This window comes from Notolabrus celidotus, chromosome 22 (genome assembly GCF_009762535.1).
Source record: "Notolabrus celidotus isolate fNotCel1 chromosome 22, fNotCel1.pri, whole genome shotgun sequence".
In the NCBI taxonomy this organism is placed as follows: domain Eukaryota; kingdom Metazoa; phylum Chordata; class Actinopteri; order Labriformes; family Labridae; genus Notolabrus; species Notolabrus celidotus.
In genome coordinates, this window is record NC_048293.1 from 11,447,498 (window position 1) to 11,464,213 (window position 16,716).

General features: G+C 38.2%; 3 protein-coding genes across 3 annotated transcripts in view; all 3 read left to right on the forward strand.

The window, feature by feature from the left end:
- The first annotated feature begins 503 nt into the window (after positions 1–503).
- Positions 504–6,277, forward strand: LOC117806189 (cell cycle control protein 50A-like). The gene is made up of 7 exons (XM_034674962.1): positions 504–1,016; positions 2,271–2,390; positions 2,916–3,023; positions 3,113–3,200; positions 3,364–3,510; positions 3,602–3,811; positions 5,103–6,277. Exons 1-7 carry the CDS (start codon positions 768–770, stop codon positions 5,294–5,296), a joined length of 1,116 nt encoding a protein of 371 aa, XP_034530853.1. The 5' UTR covers positions 504–767; the 3' UTR covers positions 5,297–6,277.
- Positions 6,278–6,452: 175 nt separating this feature from the next.
- On the forward strand, positions 6,453–9,239 carry LOC117806190 (cytochrome c oxidase subunit 7A2, mitochondrial-like). Its single transcript, XM_034674963.1, has 4 exons — positions 6,453–6,584; positions 7,697–7,786; positions 8,673–8,757; positions 8,999–9,239. The coding sequence occupies exons 1-4, from the start codon at positions 6,480–6,482 to the stop codon at positions 9,052–9,054; spliced, it is 336 nt and encodes a 111-aa protein (XP_034530854.1). The 5' UTR covers positions 6,453–6,479; the 3' UTR covers positions 9,055–9,239.
- Positions 9,240–9,691: 452 nt separating this feature from the next.
- Positions 9,692–16,716, forward strand: part of col12a1a (collagen, type XII, alpha 1a) — a 56,555-nt gene continuing 49,530 nt past the window's right edge. Inside the window, exons 1-5 of the mRNA XM_034675256.1 lie at positions 9,692–10,015; positions 11,417–11,522; positions 15,227–15,343; positions 15,432–15,575; positions 15,958–16,011. Coding sequence (XP_034531147.1) covers positions 11,453–11,522; positions 15,227–15,343; positions 15,432–15,575; positions 15,958–16,011 — 385 coding nt within the window. The 5' untranslated portion in view covers positions 9,692–10,015; positions 11,417–11,452. The remainder of the gene's footprint in view (positions 10,016–11,416; positions 11,523–15,226; positions 15,344–15,431; positions 15,576–15,957; positions 16,012–16,716) is intronic.

A 16,716-nucleotide genomic window follows, 5' to 3' on the forward strand; every position in this document is an offset into this window, starting at 1 on the left:
ACTGATTTGAACATTTAATTAGGTAGTCTAATAGAATAACAGCTGCCACGCTTGACAATGCTGTCATGAAACAAGGGGATTGGAAAATTGGATCAAGTTTGTAAAAGCAAAAGTTTGAAAGAATATATGGAAATAACATATTTGTGAGTGTGTGAGAACTTAAAAACACAATGCTTGCATACAAAGAAAAAAAATCCAAACCAACCCCTGATTTAAATCCTGCGAAATCAATTTTTGAAGGTTCAACAACCACTAAGCACCAACTGAAATCTTCGAAAAAGGGGTCTTTAAACAACATATTAGCCTACATATACGCAACAAAGTCGGCCTATATTTCCAGAAGTGGTATTTAATCGTGGAGTGCAACTGCCTCCAAAAGCACGAAGTAGCAGCTTACATGGTTCAGCTAATATTATAAAATATATCTCGTTTTTTTGGAGCCGAATTCTGACATTTAGCATCAGCTGTTCATCATCGAGGGCGTCTTCCTTTTTTCTGCGATGACGTAACTGCTACGTTTCATCGTGCTATTGGCTCAGGCACTTCCGGCTTCTTCTTCTTGGACGAGATTAACGAAACAGACAAAATACTACTCGAATACAATGAGTAAGATACAATATTTGGACTGGATATAGAGTAAATGTCACTCCATACCCTCCGTAACAACATCCCTTAAGGTTTCGTCGCTTGTTTATCGTGTGGGATTAAAAAGAGCTTGTCGGCTGACAACTACAGTAGATTAGTTTAGCTCGAAGCGGATTGCAGCCATGATGGCGTCAAGCTACAACGCTAAGGAAGAGGACGGACACCACTCGGGAGCTGCGAACCATGGAGGTGCAGGGGCTGTGAAAAGTAAAAAGCCTGATAACACAGCCTTCAAACAACAAAGACTACCGGCATGGCAGCCTATTCTGACAGCAGGCACTGTGCTGCCCGCTTTCTTCGTAATCGGTCTCATCTTCATCCCCATCGGCATCGGCCTGTATGTCTCATCAAACAACATCAAAGAGTTCGAGGTACTGTAACAGATAAGCTAACCTGTCATTTAACTATTTACCTAATTGCAAAGCCTCAACTGACTAGATTAGTCTGGGTTTTTCTACACAGTCTGTTTAACCAAGGTTACTCTTTACTGTGAGGTGCCAGTAAGCAATGTAAATAAGTTGCTAGCAGCTAAACCGCAAACCTGTTGTGTTCCGAGAGACAAGTGCACAAGGCGTTTAAACAGCTGTCAACATCTCAAGTAACTAGCTAACAACTCAGTACTTATAACTAATGCACTCCCATGAGACAGTAGAGCTCTGATCAGAACATACAAGAACTTTAAAAAATGTGTACATCTTTGTTGTCATTTGATGGTGTATATTGTATTGGAGGATTATTTGTACAGAATTCAGGGTTCCCACGCATCCTGGAAAACCTGGAAAACAATTGACTAGTTTTCCAGTACTGGAAAACACCTGGGAAATAGGAGAAAAAGTAAAATGTCCTGGAAAATTATTCCAACATGGGTAAACCATGATAAAGTAGGTATATTTTGAGTTTGAGTTGAGTTGAGAAACATTTTTAGCCATTTTTTCAGTTCTCCTCTGATTATTATTAGAATTGTTTATTTATTTCAGTAAGGCAGGTTCCAGATTCCTTTGCTGGCTCTTTTGTTTTTTTTACTTAGCTAATTATATATTTTTTGAGAAAAGAGAAAGCTGAGATGAGAGTTGCCCATCATTAAAGTGCTGTACATCTGTGGTTGCATTATTCGATAAACAATTTGCCATAATTTTTAAGCATGTAAGAGATGATTTCATAGATAGCCATAGACTGCACGTCTTTAATGTAGACTTCCACTGAGAGGAACATATATGACTATTTAGGAACTAAATTAAGAACTACATTTAGATTGTTATACCATATTGATCATCTCTGAAAATGTGCTGGAAATGTCCTGGAAAATGATCTCTGGAAAAGAGTGGGAACCCTGAGAATTGTTCCACATATTTAGATCAAAATGACGTATGAACCTCTTAAAACACTTGATATTTAAACATGAGAGTATACAATTAAAGATATTCGAATCAGTGAACCAACTGACTAATATTAAAAAGTTTAATAAATATATTCCATGCTTAATAAAGTGGAATGAATTGACAGTTTGGTTAGAATTAACTTTCATCTACTTGGGTTAACTAAACCTGCCTCCATCCTTACATGGACATCTGAGTACTTTAATAAAGTGAACTTAATATCTTCACTTCTGCTTTTCTTCTTTTCAGATCGATTACACTGGTGTTGACATTTCCAGTCCATGCCACACCTGTGCGAAGAACGTCAGCTGGAACAGCACAACACCGTGTCTGTGTTCTGTGCATTTCACATTGAAGCAGCCATTTGAGGTGAGCAGAAGAGGCTTACAGTGTACAGACTGAATGAATAATATATGCTTTGGCTTCAAAGTGATGGCGTTGCTTAATGTGTAATAAAAGAGGAAAAAGTACTGTCCTCCTGACACCAAGGTCCATTAGGAGCCTTTCAAAGCCTAAAGAAAGGAACACTCAAGGATCACTTTATCGTCGATCGATCTAGTCTAAAATTGGTGTGCCCATCAACTGTTGGAAGGCTTTTATTGATTACTTATATAAAGCTCTTATCAGTTGCATTTTCTTCTGATCATATTGTGGATGAGACAAGTCCACCACAAAGTAGTTTAGAAGAAACTTATACTGTATAAGGCATCATCGAAATCTCAAGGTGCACCTGAATCAAACTGTGCTAAAAACACCACCCTAATTTTAAACATAAAGAAGCCTACAAATAGCAAAATCTGTGATGAACTACAGTGTGAATGAATACAGCAGTTATTCCTTTTAGTGCTTTTACTGACATGCACCATTCTTAACACAATCTCTTCTCCCTTACAGAGCAACGTCTTCATGTACTACGGCTTATCCAACTTCTATCAGAACCACAGGCGCTACGTGAAGTCCAGAGATGACAGTCAGCTGAATGGTGACCGCTCTGCTTTGATGGTATGGACTCAAAAATCTTCTGCTATTCGACATTCTGAGATTTCACTTAATTCTTTTTGCATTACTTTAACCCTGGCTACTTTTTACAGAGCCCCAGCAAGGAATGTGAACCTTATCGTACAAGTGAGGGACAACCAATAGCTCCTTGTGGAGCCATAGCAAACAGCCTTTTTAACGGTAGGTCTGACATGCTATGCTAATTAGACACTCCTGCGACTTCTAAGTCTCCTTCTTTAAGTTCTTCACACAATGGAAGTTGGGTATTTAACAGAAGTCTGACTCATTTGCTGAACTTATTTCATGTAACAGCACTGAAGTAGTGTTTCTTCCTGTTTTTCAGACACTCTGGAGCTGTATCATATTGATTCGAATGGCACCAGAAATACAATTCCTCTAGTTAAGAAAGGCATTGCATGGTGGACAGACAAACACGTAAAGTTCAGAAATCCCGGTGGAAACAACAACAATCTCACTTTAGCGTTCCAAGGTAATCTCAGCGAACTTCTGCAAAAGATCTTCAAGTTTAAAACCCGTTCTTTTTCAGTTCCCAGCATGTTTTTTTTCTTGTACTACCTCAGGGACATCTAAGCCAGTGAATTGGAGGAAGCCAGTGTACGAGCTAGACCCATTAGATGATGAGAACAACGGCTTTACCAATGAGGACTTCATCGTGTGGATGCGTACGGCTGCTTTGCCCACCTTTCGCAAGCTCTATCGCATCATCCAGAAGAAATCCAGCTCAACTCCCACTCTACCCAGCGGTCAATACGTCTTGGACATCAATTACAGTATCCTTTAAATTATAGCTTAAAAACATATCACACTATGATTTTAAAAGCAAGCCTTAGGCTGTTGGGTTGGCTTGAATGATTTTACAATGATCATATGTTGTTCCTTCTCATGAAGCTCCACAGAGTAAGATTTTTACTCAGAACACCAGTCTAGTTATCTCATCTTTTTAGAGTGTCAGATTTGAAACTTGTAGGCTGTTTACACCTGGTTAGTTCTAGGTGATGGGATCACAAGTGGACAGCCTTAAGTACAGGTGCGTCCACACTTGACTGTATACTGAGGATAGATCACTCAGGCCACACACACAGAGGTGATCTGAGACGCATTTGTCCACTTCATCAGAAGTCCACAGAACTGTTGAGGAACATCAGGCTTCATGATCCAACAATGTTTCACAGGCATGTTCTGTCATTACTTCACTCAATGGTCACCAGCTCTTCTGTCCCTCCTGCCACTAGTTATAATAATAATAATAATAATAATATATTTTACTTATATGCACCTTTCAAAGCACTCAAGGTCACCCTACAAAGCAGACCAATCAATTTAGATAGACAAAAACAAAACAATGAACAGGAAAAGATACAGTGCAGTGAAAAGATGTAATCAGATTGAATCTGCCAGTTTAAAAGTTGTCTAGCTCACCCCGTCTCTTTGCATCACAGGTTTTTTATATTTGGTTATTTTTTGAAAGGCTAATGAAGGTGAATGGGGCTCTGTGTTTATTTGCATGCAGAGCAAACAGGTGAGATACAATCACAGGTGGTAGCTAAAAACACATTAAGAGATGCATGACAATGCAGAATGTGAATGCTCGTACTTAGAACTGTACACTCATGATCTGCTCACCCAGGACGCATGTCTATACCAGGTCTTAATAACCCCATAGTGAAAAAAAACCCCAAACACCTTAATAACAAGTAAAAGTCTGAATCAATAAAAAATAAGCTTACTAGTTCTCAAATGTCGTCAAATGTATTTAATGAGTCAACAAGTATACGTTCCACATGTTTTGATTAAAAGGGGTGTCTGTGTTTGACAAAGCAAAGTTGTCCTAACATCTCTGCTTGAGACCCAGATGTTGAAAAGTGTGCATACATAGTTATACTAAAACTGGAATTACGTCAGAGCTAGAATGACTGTGAAGACTAGACTGACTGTTTTTATAAAGATGTTTTAGTGTCACTGTGCTTTCACTCTCTCATTGCCATTAGTGATGTGTAAATTGTAACCCCATCATCAAATTACAGTCAATCCGATGTTTTCCCTTTAACTGTAAATTTTCAGATTACCCCGTGCTCAGTTTTGATGGCCGTAAGAGGATGATCCTGAGCACAATCTCCTGGATGGGAGGGAAGAACCCCTTCCTTGGCATTGCCTACATCACTGTTGGCTCCATCTGCTTCTTCCTGGGTGTGGTGCTGCTCATCATCCACCACAAATATGACACCCGCAACAACAGTGCCGATATTCCAAACTAAACTGTTCCTGTGTTGCATTTTCCTGCCTCTGCATGCATGGGTGACCCGAAGAGGTCCGTTGTGGACTGCTTGTTGATTTCAGCGTGAATACACTGGTCTCTGTCATTGTTTGTGGTGTGTTACTGTAAGGATGGCAGTTTCTCATCAAAAGCTGAGTTTATGTGTAGGACAACAAAAGAAGGTTGTTTTAAGTGTCTGTGTGCATACAGCTTCAAGTCAGCTGCTAAGAATGTCATTTCCTGACTTCAGATGAACGTTTTTATTTTCTATTTATCTATACATCACAGAAGTATCTCTTTTATTTTAGCAGTGCTTTGCAAATGCTTGATTATTGAAGGATGTACGTATTTTTAACGCAAGTTTTTGTCCCAGTTGTGTACTGTAATATATCCTGCTGAAGAATGTACCATCATACTCCATTGACATACCTCTCTGGTCTTTGAGATTATCCTGAAAGTAGTATGGGATAATCATTGCACGTGTGCTGTTTATTATGGTAAGCATTGGTGTTTAAAATGAAGCATTTTATCCTTGGAGAGTAATAGAATACTCATGACAAGTAGTACTAAAAGTAAGGTTACCTACCCTCTGATATGACTGGTTGTATAAATTGATTGTGCCAGTCACAAGGCATCTTTAGATAATGATAGTGTAAGACTTATTAATCATAAAATCATGTACCATTATATCCAATACTCTTGATTCTTAGACTCTGGGCAACATCTCAGGCAGATCTGAGCACAAATATTTATTTTGTTATAACAGTTTGACCTGTATGTGATTAAGTTAAATACATTCTTCAATGTTGACCAAATAATATGCACTTTAAAAGTGTCACATTTGTTAGTTTTTCCCCTTTGTTTCACTTCATCCTCTGTTATAATGACTTCTTAATTAATTTAAAATAAGTTAATTGTTGAGATTGGAGATTTCTGGGTTTTTTAAAGTTTGTAGGGTCCAATAAACAACTTGTTGAATGTATAGGTATTCCATGGATATCTTTTTCTTGCAGTCACAACTACTGCTGAATCTGCTTACTGAGAGACTAGCACTCTCTTATTGATTCTTTCTACACATTATATTAGAAATGACGAACTTAAAATGAGCATTGTTGTCGTTTTTATTAAAAAGTATTATTTATATCACTAACTACGTCACGCGACCGGATGTGGAAGGTCCACCGATGGATTGTGGGAAGTCAAACTGCAAGTGTCCTTGTGCTGTGACGTTACCTCAACCTCGTCGTGTGACTTCACTGAAGTTTGCCAAAATGTATAGACAACTTATGGTAAGTAAGACGTTTATTTCGAGTCATTCATCACAAAACACTGAAGTTTTGTTATTTAAATCTCTTAGGGTCATTGTGGCGAAACTAATTAATGCTTGTGAACTTTATTCAGTTATGTTTTGAGTCTTGTAACGGTCCCTGGATAAACTTTCAAACCACCCTTAGCTGTCAGCCAGCATTACAGAGATGATAATATGAAACAGTTATGTTGCAATCCTGCGCACTTTGCTCATTTGTATTATGTTTAACAGAATATTTCTTACTTTCACACTGTCGCATTTAGACACGCTTCATTTAAAGCAACAAGTCAAGTCAAATTTAAGTTTCTGGTGTTTTAACTCTCAGACATTTTCTCATTGAGGTGTCGAGTCGACCTTTTAAAGCGACTACCTTGCGTTACTTTCATAATATAAAATTAACTTGAACGCCTCAAACAAACAGGACGTCATTACGTCACACGCGGCTTCGATAGGAACGTGCGTTATGTAGTCGAGATACAGGTGAACACCAGGCTTTTGAGATAGCCTGCATAAATGTGAAGTTTCAGCTAAGCTAAGGTCAGTTATATATTGGAGGTATGAAATCAATAATTTGGTGTCAGTATTACCTTTAATCCTCGAGGTTATATGAACCCACTGCCCTAATCATGAACTAGTATGAATTTGATATAACAATACATTAACAGTACGAAAAACCACCTCTTTCAAACTATAAACTCAAAGATGAAATCAGTGAGTTGACCTGTAAGAGCATGACATGCCTTTATCCTTTCATGCCAACTGGCATGTTATCACAGAGGTCAACTCGCTAATTTCCCCTTTTGTAAATAAGTGTAATACCGAGTTAGGCCAGCAGATGTCACCCCTGTGACTGAAACGCATTAAAATAAGACTATTTTTAGCTCATTTGCTTGAAGTGGTGAGATGCTGCAGAATATACAGTGCACGCCCTCTTCAATCCAACCAAGGACAGCTTGCTGAACCATCCAAACATTGTCAACTATGTGTAATTCAAAAAAACATTTGATGTATTTTGTGACATTTCAATTTCTTATATTGTTTTATATTACTTTTGAAGCCATGTCATCCTAAGTTGAATGTTTGTGCCACCAGGGACTTCGGCAGCTCTCTAGGCGGACCATCTCCAGCAGTGCCCGCAGACAGATTGATAACACTGTGAAAGAAAAACAAAAAGTGTTTCAGGTATGGTTGATCTGTTTTAAAGACACAGCATATGGTTCCGTTAGTACCCCATATGGTTTTTCACATTGGGACTCCTGTAAGCACGGTCATAGGCCAATCTGATTTTTGATGTTTGTCATAAAAAAGCATATGTTGTCACAAACATATACAAAGATGGGGTTATTAAAGCTGTAAGGTGATTTGTACGTATTAATGAACCAAGAAAAATAAGCTTCATTTTTGAAGTATTGTTGATCAAAAGTTGTAGGAAGTTGGAGTAAAAATACCCAATCATAATGTAATTAGTGGGCATGTTTTTCTTACGTTTAGTCATTATGTGTCTATTTGAGTTGTGGTTTGTAGAGTTTGTTTTCATCCATCAGTGTTTAAAGTGCAACAGAGAATGAGCCCTTTCTGTACAGATAATGATAATGTTAAAGTTTCTACTCTGTTCCCAGGTTCTGGATACAGAATCTAAATATATCCTCTTTGTAGCCTGACAGATAAGTATGAGTGGGTTTCACTTCAATGTTAAAATGACATCCAGCTGTAGCCGAGACTGAAGTTATACTAATAACGCTTGCAAGCTGCTAATTAAAAACCCATTGCAAAAGCAAAGTTCCAATGTGGCGGACTTTGCTGATCCTGGCATAGCGTAAGAAATGACTACCGCCATAGTTGATAGATGGGCTACCCATGCTTCTAAATCCCTGGGCAAGCATTGCTTGATTGCGTAGTGTTCTGTATGCCACCACCTAATTGCTGTGGTTAGATAGAGATGAGCTAGACAAAAAGATGAATACCAGTGAAAGTTATAAACAGAGATGCTTGAAGTTAAAGGGCATTCATTTTCATTAGAAAGTAACACAATACGTTGATGCATTTTAATTCATCACTCTTTGAACAGGAGGACAATGGTATACCTATCCATCTGAAGGGTGGGACAAAGGACGCTCTGCTCTTCAGAGCCACAATGACTCTCACTGTGTTTGGTAAGTCAGAGTTTGTCTAAGATTTCATGAGTCAGGTGACCTCCAGATGTCTCCGTCTGTGTTTTGGAAAAATAAACATTTCATACTAGTGACTTGACCATAAATGTTATCACTGAAACTAGCTTTGAAAGTGAAATAACTGTAATTTCACAATGCATCATCCAGAGTTCTTTGAAGTCAGGACAGTTAGCTTGTGTTATATCTCAGTCACATCTGTAATACTTGTTTGATCTCTTCACAGGAGCTGGATATGTTGTGTATGAGCTGTTCACTGCTGCAATGCCAAAGAAGGCATAGTGAAACAGCTACAACAAGCTGTGTTTTACAGTGTGATGAAACAATCATGCATGGGCTTTTTATGTATTACATAAAGTCATGTCCAGAAAAGGAATCATCTGTGTTGTCAATAATATCAATATTTTTAAATGTACAAAAGAAATGATTATTTATTGAGATTGCCAAAATAAAAATGTACAACTCTATGAATTGTGTGATCTTTATCAGGCTGGATTTAATAACATCACCTATGCACGTATGTAAAGTAAGTGTTTAGTTTCACCAGTAGAGGGCACCAACAACCAATCTGTCAGAAGCGTTCTAACTGGCGGTGCAAGTATGGGCTTTGACTGAAAAAGTTAGGTTTTGACTTTTTTTTTTTTTTTTTTACTAAAAAATGTGTGATTTAAATGTAAATTCGTGAAAGACATTGAATATTTCGCTTGTTTAAAAATGATGTTAATACCAGTATCTTGAAAAATCTGAAAAGCCAGAGTTCAGTGATTATAAAGATACAACTTCAGGATATTTGATAAGTTTGCTTGTTGTCCATATATGACGCTTCCCTTTAGTGTTGTCTGTTACCCTATCATGAGGTCACACTGGCACTGGAAACTCATTAAATCACCAGACCAAAGGAATGCAGGCAAAAAAAAAAAATGTAATCTCTAAACATTGGATCGGTTTTAGCAGGGGGGGCATCCTCCGAAGGGCAGAAGTTTCGTAAGAAGCCCATCTGATGGTAAACTGAGAGTTGGGAACAGCCCCCCTATTAAGTAGCCGATGGTGGAAAGATTCTTCCCACTTGGAAAGAGAGGCTTTTCCTTCTTGGACATCTGCTGGCGGAGCTTCCAGTAGCCAGAGAGAGGAGAGAGGGGTCCTTTCGCAGCTCCTGAAACTTTTCTCTCACTTTCCAGAGGGGGAAGCTTCCAGCGGGGTGCTCGTGCATTTGATCGGGTGATTTTTCTTGGGGGTTGAATTGGTGAGTACATTAACTTTAATTTATGCGCACTTTTGTCATTTTAGAAAAGAATAGAAAGAGCTTTATTACATTTTTTTTTTCATTTTTTCACTTCAATGCATTTTTGTCGACAATTTCTCAGATGAGTTTTCCCCAAACAGATTAACACTAGTAAAACGAGTCAACCATTTAAAATAGTTTATAACGAATGTTCTTTTTTAGATAAGTTACTTTCATATATTAAATGCTCAGTCGCGTCCTTGAATTAGATTTTCAAACTGTTAGTTTGAAATCTGAAAATAAAACTGAATGGTTGTCTGATTTAACAGATGCGATTTTACTGTCACACAAATGCAAAGCTATTGAGCTCTATTTGATGAATTAAGTGATTTTAATTTTGAGGAACAGTGGGGTCGGATTTGTGCCGTTGTAGCTGTAGTGTTAGTGCTCGTGCACCAGGCGGGGCACACAGCTCGTGGTAAAGAGCTTAGAGGCTGAAATCCAGCTATAGTGAATTGATGTAGTCTACTTACAGTGTGCTTTAGTCAAAAGAGGAAGCTTTAGATATTTGAGTTTCACATGATATGTTGATTGCATAATAATCTTTATGAAACGACTCTTTGTATGGAGGGTAAAAGACCCCCATTGATGCCTGTTATATCATATAACATATATAGAAATAAACCAAATGCACAGAGATATTTTTTTTAGTATTTAGGGAGATATTTAATTATTTTAGATACAAAAGTTTATATTTTTGTGACCAGGGATTAAAATATGCATATGATGTAAAACAATCTAAAAAAAAAACAAAAAACAAAAAAAACAACTCATCTATGAAATAATGACTGAGTGTTTGGTGGCTTTGTGAGATCACCCAGACTAAATATTTGCAGGATTAAAGCAATTGAGACCAAAGATAAGAATATGTATGTATCTATGCATGTATGTAGTGAGACACTTTTACAACAGCTAGGAAATGGATGTCAGTGTTTGAGAGTTATTGTTAATGTGTTGAATGTTTTTTTTAAACCCTCATTACTTAATACCTGTCATATATGAGTATTAAATAGCACCTCAGGGTATGGGTGTTAGCTGGAAGAAGCAAGGTGTGGCACTTATTGTGAAACACAGTCTGGATGGGTCTTGCAGTTTTTGATCTTAATGGAAAGCAATGATTAAATAATAGGCAATAAGTCCATAAAGAAATAGTTTGTGAGGGCATTTGGTTCACATGTAATTAATTACGTGGTTTTGGTGAAAGGAAAACCAGCCATCAAAATCTAAATCTGTCTATGTTGACGCAGCTGTGAATTAGACGTAGAGGTATCCCCAGCATGTGGTGATGAGTCTGACCACACTAACAAAGTGAGCTGTGTCATAGAGCTGCTGCTTTGACACATTTTCTCTCTCTGTCCTCAGACTGGTTAATGCGCTGCTGACCCTCAAGGCCCAAACATGAAGATAGGGCTGTCACTGGCCACGACTGCCTTGCTTGCAGTCCTGTTATCCTCCATAGATGCTCAAGGTAAATGAAACCATCTGGCCTCCGCACACTTACATACACTATCCCACTCTGTCTCTTTATCTTTTGCCTCTCTTCTTCCTCTGATTTATCTCCATGGGTTGTTTTTGTAACAGGGATACGCCTTTTACTTGAATATCAGAGAGTCATTGAATAGACACTGAACCCTTTGTATTGATAATATGAATAAAGTTATCTTATTTCATGGGTATGCTATTTAATTGTGTAACTACTGACTGATAACTGTTATGGGCATTCCTTTATCCCTCATTTGTAGCGTATTTTGCCAGATTTATCTGTCAGGACTTATTACAGGCTTTGATGTGAAATCCAATCCTAGATCAAAATGTCTTGTATTAGGCTATAATTTAGAAGGCTTATACCAAATAATTAAGAAGCAATTTTCTCATTCAGATTTGGCAACTGCAAAAAACCAAGAACAGTAAAACTCATTCCATTTCATACTTATAATTGAGTGCATTAAATAGCACGGCATAGAGTAGAATAAAAGTCATTTCATGCTTTAATGTGCCCCCATAAATGTTTGAGCAGGGCTGTTACTAGTTCAGTTTTATGATAGCAAGTCTCTGCACTTTTTCCAAAGCAAAATTTGGAAGATGGCCAAGTCCCCGGTAATTAGCCATTGAAATGGTACATCACATATTTTCAAGTTATAATGATTATGCTGAGGTTGTAGTAGGAACTTGTTAACCTGTGTAAATCTCTCTGCAGCGGTTTTTAGAGGTTGCAGTGGCACGGTGTTTTGAGTCATTAGATTACTCATGCAGCATAAGTCTGTGCAGCAGTGAAAACTGAATCCAGTAATGAAATACATAATTAACTTTAAACTATGTTCAAGTAGAAACAAAAGTATAGAAGAATATTGAAGTCGTGCAATAGCGAGTACCCGCTAAAGTTAAAGTACCTGTTTAGAACATGTGTTCTTCTAATAGTTACATTGTGGAATTGAATATGCAATATCCAGGGAAATCACTAGCACATAAAAACTCTATTTTTGAAAAATGTTGTTACTTCCTGACCTCGCTTTGTGCTCACATACTACTGTTTTAGGAGCTGTTAAATAGGTATTGCCATACATGCTATTAGAGTTAACGTGTCATAGACTGTTAACAATCTGTCAGTAGACTTGACATAAAATAACTCAAAGTAATTTCTTATGCAAACATTTCAGTCCAATAAAATGGCAAATATGGAAATATGGTATGGAAACCTTCCTGATTTTTCCCTTTTGAAAGCTCTCTGGCGGGCGGAGTTGAGTCTAATGTCTACCCTCACATATCTTCACTAACGGAATGGAAAGATGAAATACGAGAATAGCAAATTAATCCTCAGACAGCACAAAGACAAAGAGCCTTTCTAGGGCTTCTTTGCGGGCTTTCGCAAAAACGCTGAATTGCAGTACATATGGAAAGTTAATACGCAGTGGTGTTTAATGTCAGCACATGTTGTGGAATTACTTTGGCATCTGTCCTGCCTCTTTGGGAGGAGAGTCGGTGTTCTTTCCTCCTCTTCTTGGTCTCTCCTCCTGGCAGTAGCTCTGGCCAGCTCTGGCTGGCTGGTGTGCTGGCTTCACACTGAGGTTACTAACAGGACAGTAGCCAGACTCTGGCCCCAGAGAGCCAGAGGTGTCCTTTATTAGGAACTGATGGGACAGACATCAACATATCAAAAGCAACCACAAAGTCCAAATAACATCCCGGGGATTATTTTGACTAAACCGCCTTTGTTCCACAGGTGTATTTTTAACCTGGAGGATTTATGCTCAATGAAGTTGTAACAAACTGAGATGCTCAGAGTGTTATGAAGAAATGTGGGAGTTTAAGATCAGAGTTTAAATACAAACATCCATCGCTTTGCTACTAGCTTGCTTTTGCACATCTACTCACACACACACACACCCACCCACACTCATACACATTTACATACCATTTTGATGTTGGAGATGAATACTCGTGGAAATCAGGTGGAACGCTGTCCATCCAGGCTCCTTGAATTGATATGCCAGGTTGGTGATCCTCAAATCCAAGTTTTTAACTATTTGGTGGGCTCCTGTTTGTCATCTGCCTGTGCATTCAGTGTGTCCCAAGCTATGGCTTCATCCATGAAGTGTATTTTACAATGATATTCTTGCCTCTCATGGCACTCCCATTCTTACTCAACAGCTAGCATGCACCCACATTAATCTTTGTTATGTCTAATGCATGATCATGTACATCACCATTAACATGTTTTGCACTGGTACAACTGTGAATATATCAGGGGTTGGTCTGATTTTTAAATCTTACCATGCTAACATCCTTAACAGTCTGAGTTTCAAGAAACAAAAACTAGAGTATATCCATCTTGTCTTCTTTTATGTCTTCTAGTTGTTCATCATGTCACCAAGAATAATGTCTGTTGTGTAAAACTAATGTCCGATAGCTAACATGATTGCCTTAGCCGAGTTGCATGACATTTTTAGGGATTGAATTACTGTAATAGATCAAAGACTAACCATACGACATTTTTAAAATGACAGTGAGTTAATTGGTTTACTGAAAGGGTATTTTGCACTAGTAGTTTCAGCATTTCTAACCCCTCAATATAACTTCTAAGCATGTAAAGAATGCACACTTAACACACTTCTTCGAATGAACCTTGGCCCTCCATTCTGCCAGACTGGTAGCATAGAAGCTGTAAGAAAGAATATCATTATAAAATATGTTTGTCATCTCTGTCTGTGTGGTCCCAACTGTACATGGAAACTACCGTCAAGTCAGTCAAAGTTGTTGAGATAAACAACTTTCTCATGTACATGATGCATGATGCTGTGATCAAGTCAGCTCGATGTACAGGCGCGTGGTCTTGTCACACTTTATATGTTTTCCTTTATTTATTTGTATGTATACACTTTCTTCATAAAGGTTTACTTGAACAGTCTTTTGAGTGTCAACAGTAATTTTGTTCTCTCATTTTTTAATGCATTGTGCTGCCAAAGAAAAAGTACACAAGGGTCTCTGGTGACGAATTGTGTATTCTTTTTAAAAGGTTTGCAATGGATGTGTGCCACTTACTTCTGTGCAGAGTCTTAAACCAATAAATATCAAACCACTTTTTATGTGTGAAATATGTTTATATACAATGTATATACAACATATGGTGTTCAATTTTGTCAAATCAGTCTCACGGCAACCTTGATTCCATTGTATAATCATGAACTTGTGAATGAAGTCAGGACTGTTTTTTTCTGTTATGCTGAGATAAACTTCATCATAAAAGCAGCGTTACATGTGGTCAAAGCATGCATTAGACAGACTGCACTCAGCATGTGTTGGATGGTTCACTCAATGTTTGCACTCTGAGAGAGTTTGCGTGGAGTCATGCACATGTTGTGTATGCCACTGCTTGAGTTGCTGGCCGTGTAGGTCGAGCAACTCAAACAAAAGCCATTTTACTCCAAAATGGCTCCTCACTTTTTTCAGTGTTGTCACGTGTTCTTTAATTGTCACCCTCACAAATGGACGTCAGTGCTATGTGTCTGTCCCCAACAACAAACAAGACCGCTTCAGTCATGAAGTGTTTGTCGTTGGGATAAATGTGAATGCTTGATTGGAAATACTTTGTTTAAATCATAAATACAACCATATTTATACATACTGTGTCTTATATATGATCTGATTTGACAGTTTTTCACCTCTTATTTGCAGTGGAGCCACCCTCAAACTTGAAATTTAAAATTATAAATGAGAACACAGTGGACATGTCATGGACAAGGCCCTCCTCAAGGATAGAGGGCTTCAGAATACAAGTTGTATCAGATGCAGGTAAGTCAGTATAGAGCATGCTGATCTGAAATTGTTAATACACACAAAGCTTCCCAACAGTTAGCTTACTGTCAATTTTTTTCTCTAGATGAACCGGCCAGAGACTTTACCCTTGATGCGTATGCTACCACAACCTCAATCACTAACCTCACCCCTGATTTGGACTACTCAGTGTCCATAAATTCCTTTGTGGGAACAGAGGAGAGCATACCCATCTTTGGACAACTGACCAGTAAGTTAATATTTTACACATTTCCAAATGGCTCTCCATTTTTTTGTGTTCAAAAAATCAAAGAGAAATGTCCATTAATTTGAGATAGTTTCATATAGAGTAATATTGCCCTTCAAAAAGAGTATACTTGTTGCATGAACCATTTCATCTAGCCCCGAGCCAAAGTAATAAGAAATCACACCTGTGTTTACTGACTGTTAAATGTATTACAGTTAAAAGCTAATGCAGCATACAAATATTTGTCTGTGTGCATGTGGTTTTGATCCTGTCAGGTTTTTATGATATGTTGATTTTCTTGCCTTTTTCCACTGTGAAAAAGCCCCCAGCGAGGCAAGAGCAGCAATGCGTGGTACTAATTCACCAAGTGTTTCCTGTGTTTCAGTTCAGTCCACTAACACCAGCGAACGAGTCAGAAAGCCAATTTCAAATGCAATCAGTGAGTATGTTTACTCCAGTGTCAACCAACATCTGAACAGGGCCTATCCTCCACACTACTTTCCACTTTTTTAATTTAAATGTTCCCTTCATGGCTGTCATTATGTGTTCTCTCTCATGGAATATTTTGGTCAGGTCTGCATTTTACCTTCTGTTTGGATTGTCACCGGTTAAGCAGACAGGGATCTGACAGTAACTGGGAGGGCACACGTTGGTTACTTTAATTGAAACCAGTTGGCTCATCACGTTAAAAGGAAAAGGAAGGCTTGAAGCTAGGAGACATGGGTTCTGCCAAGCGTCATAGAGGAGGGGAAGGAAAGGGGAAGGGAGAGTCAAGGAAGACTTATTTTAATGTGTCACCAAGAAGCAAGTTCTGTCTCCTAAACTGTTAAATATGCAAGGTTTGCAGTCATTAATCTGATGTCAAACTGTCAGCTATTAATGTCATGAAAACAATTTGTGTAGATTCATGGGAGGATCACTTTTCCTCCCACCTGTAATCCCACTTCTGTAGTATTTACACTCACTTCCCGATTCCCCTAAACCCTAAGTCATGGTTAAGCTCCCTGAAACTATTTCACAACCACCCAAAGTGTTTGACTAAAGCTCTTCTTTCAAGCAATAATTCTAAACATCAGAAAGAGAAATGAGAAATGTAAGGAGCAGAATTAAGAATCAATAAGACCTGGGAGAATGAGGATTAAAG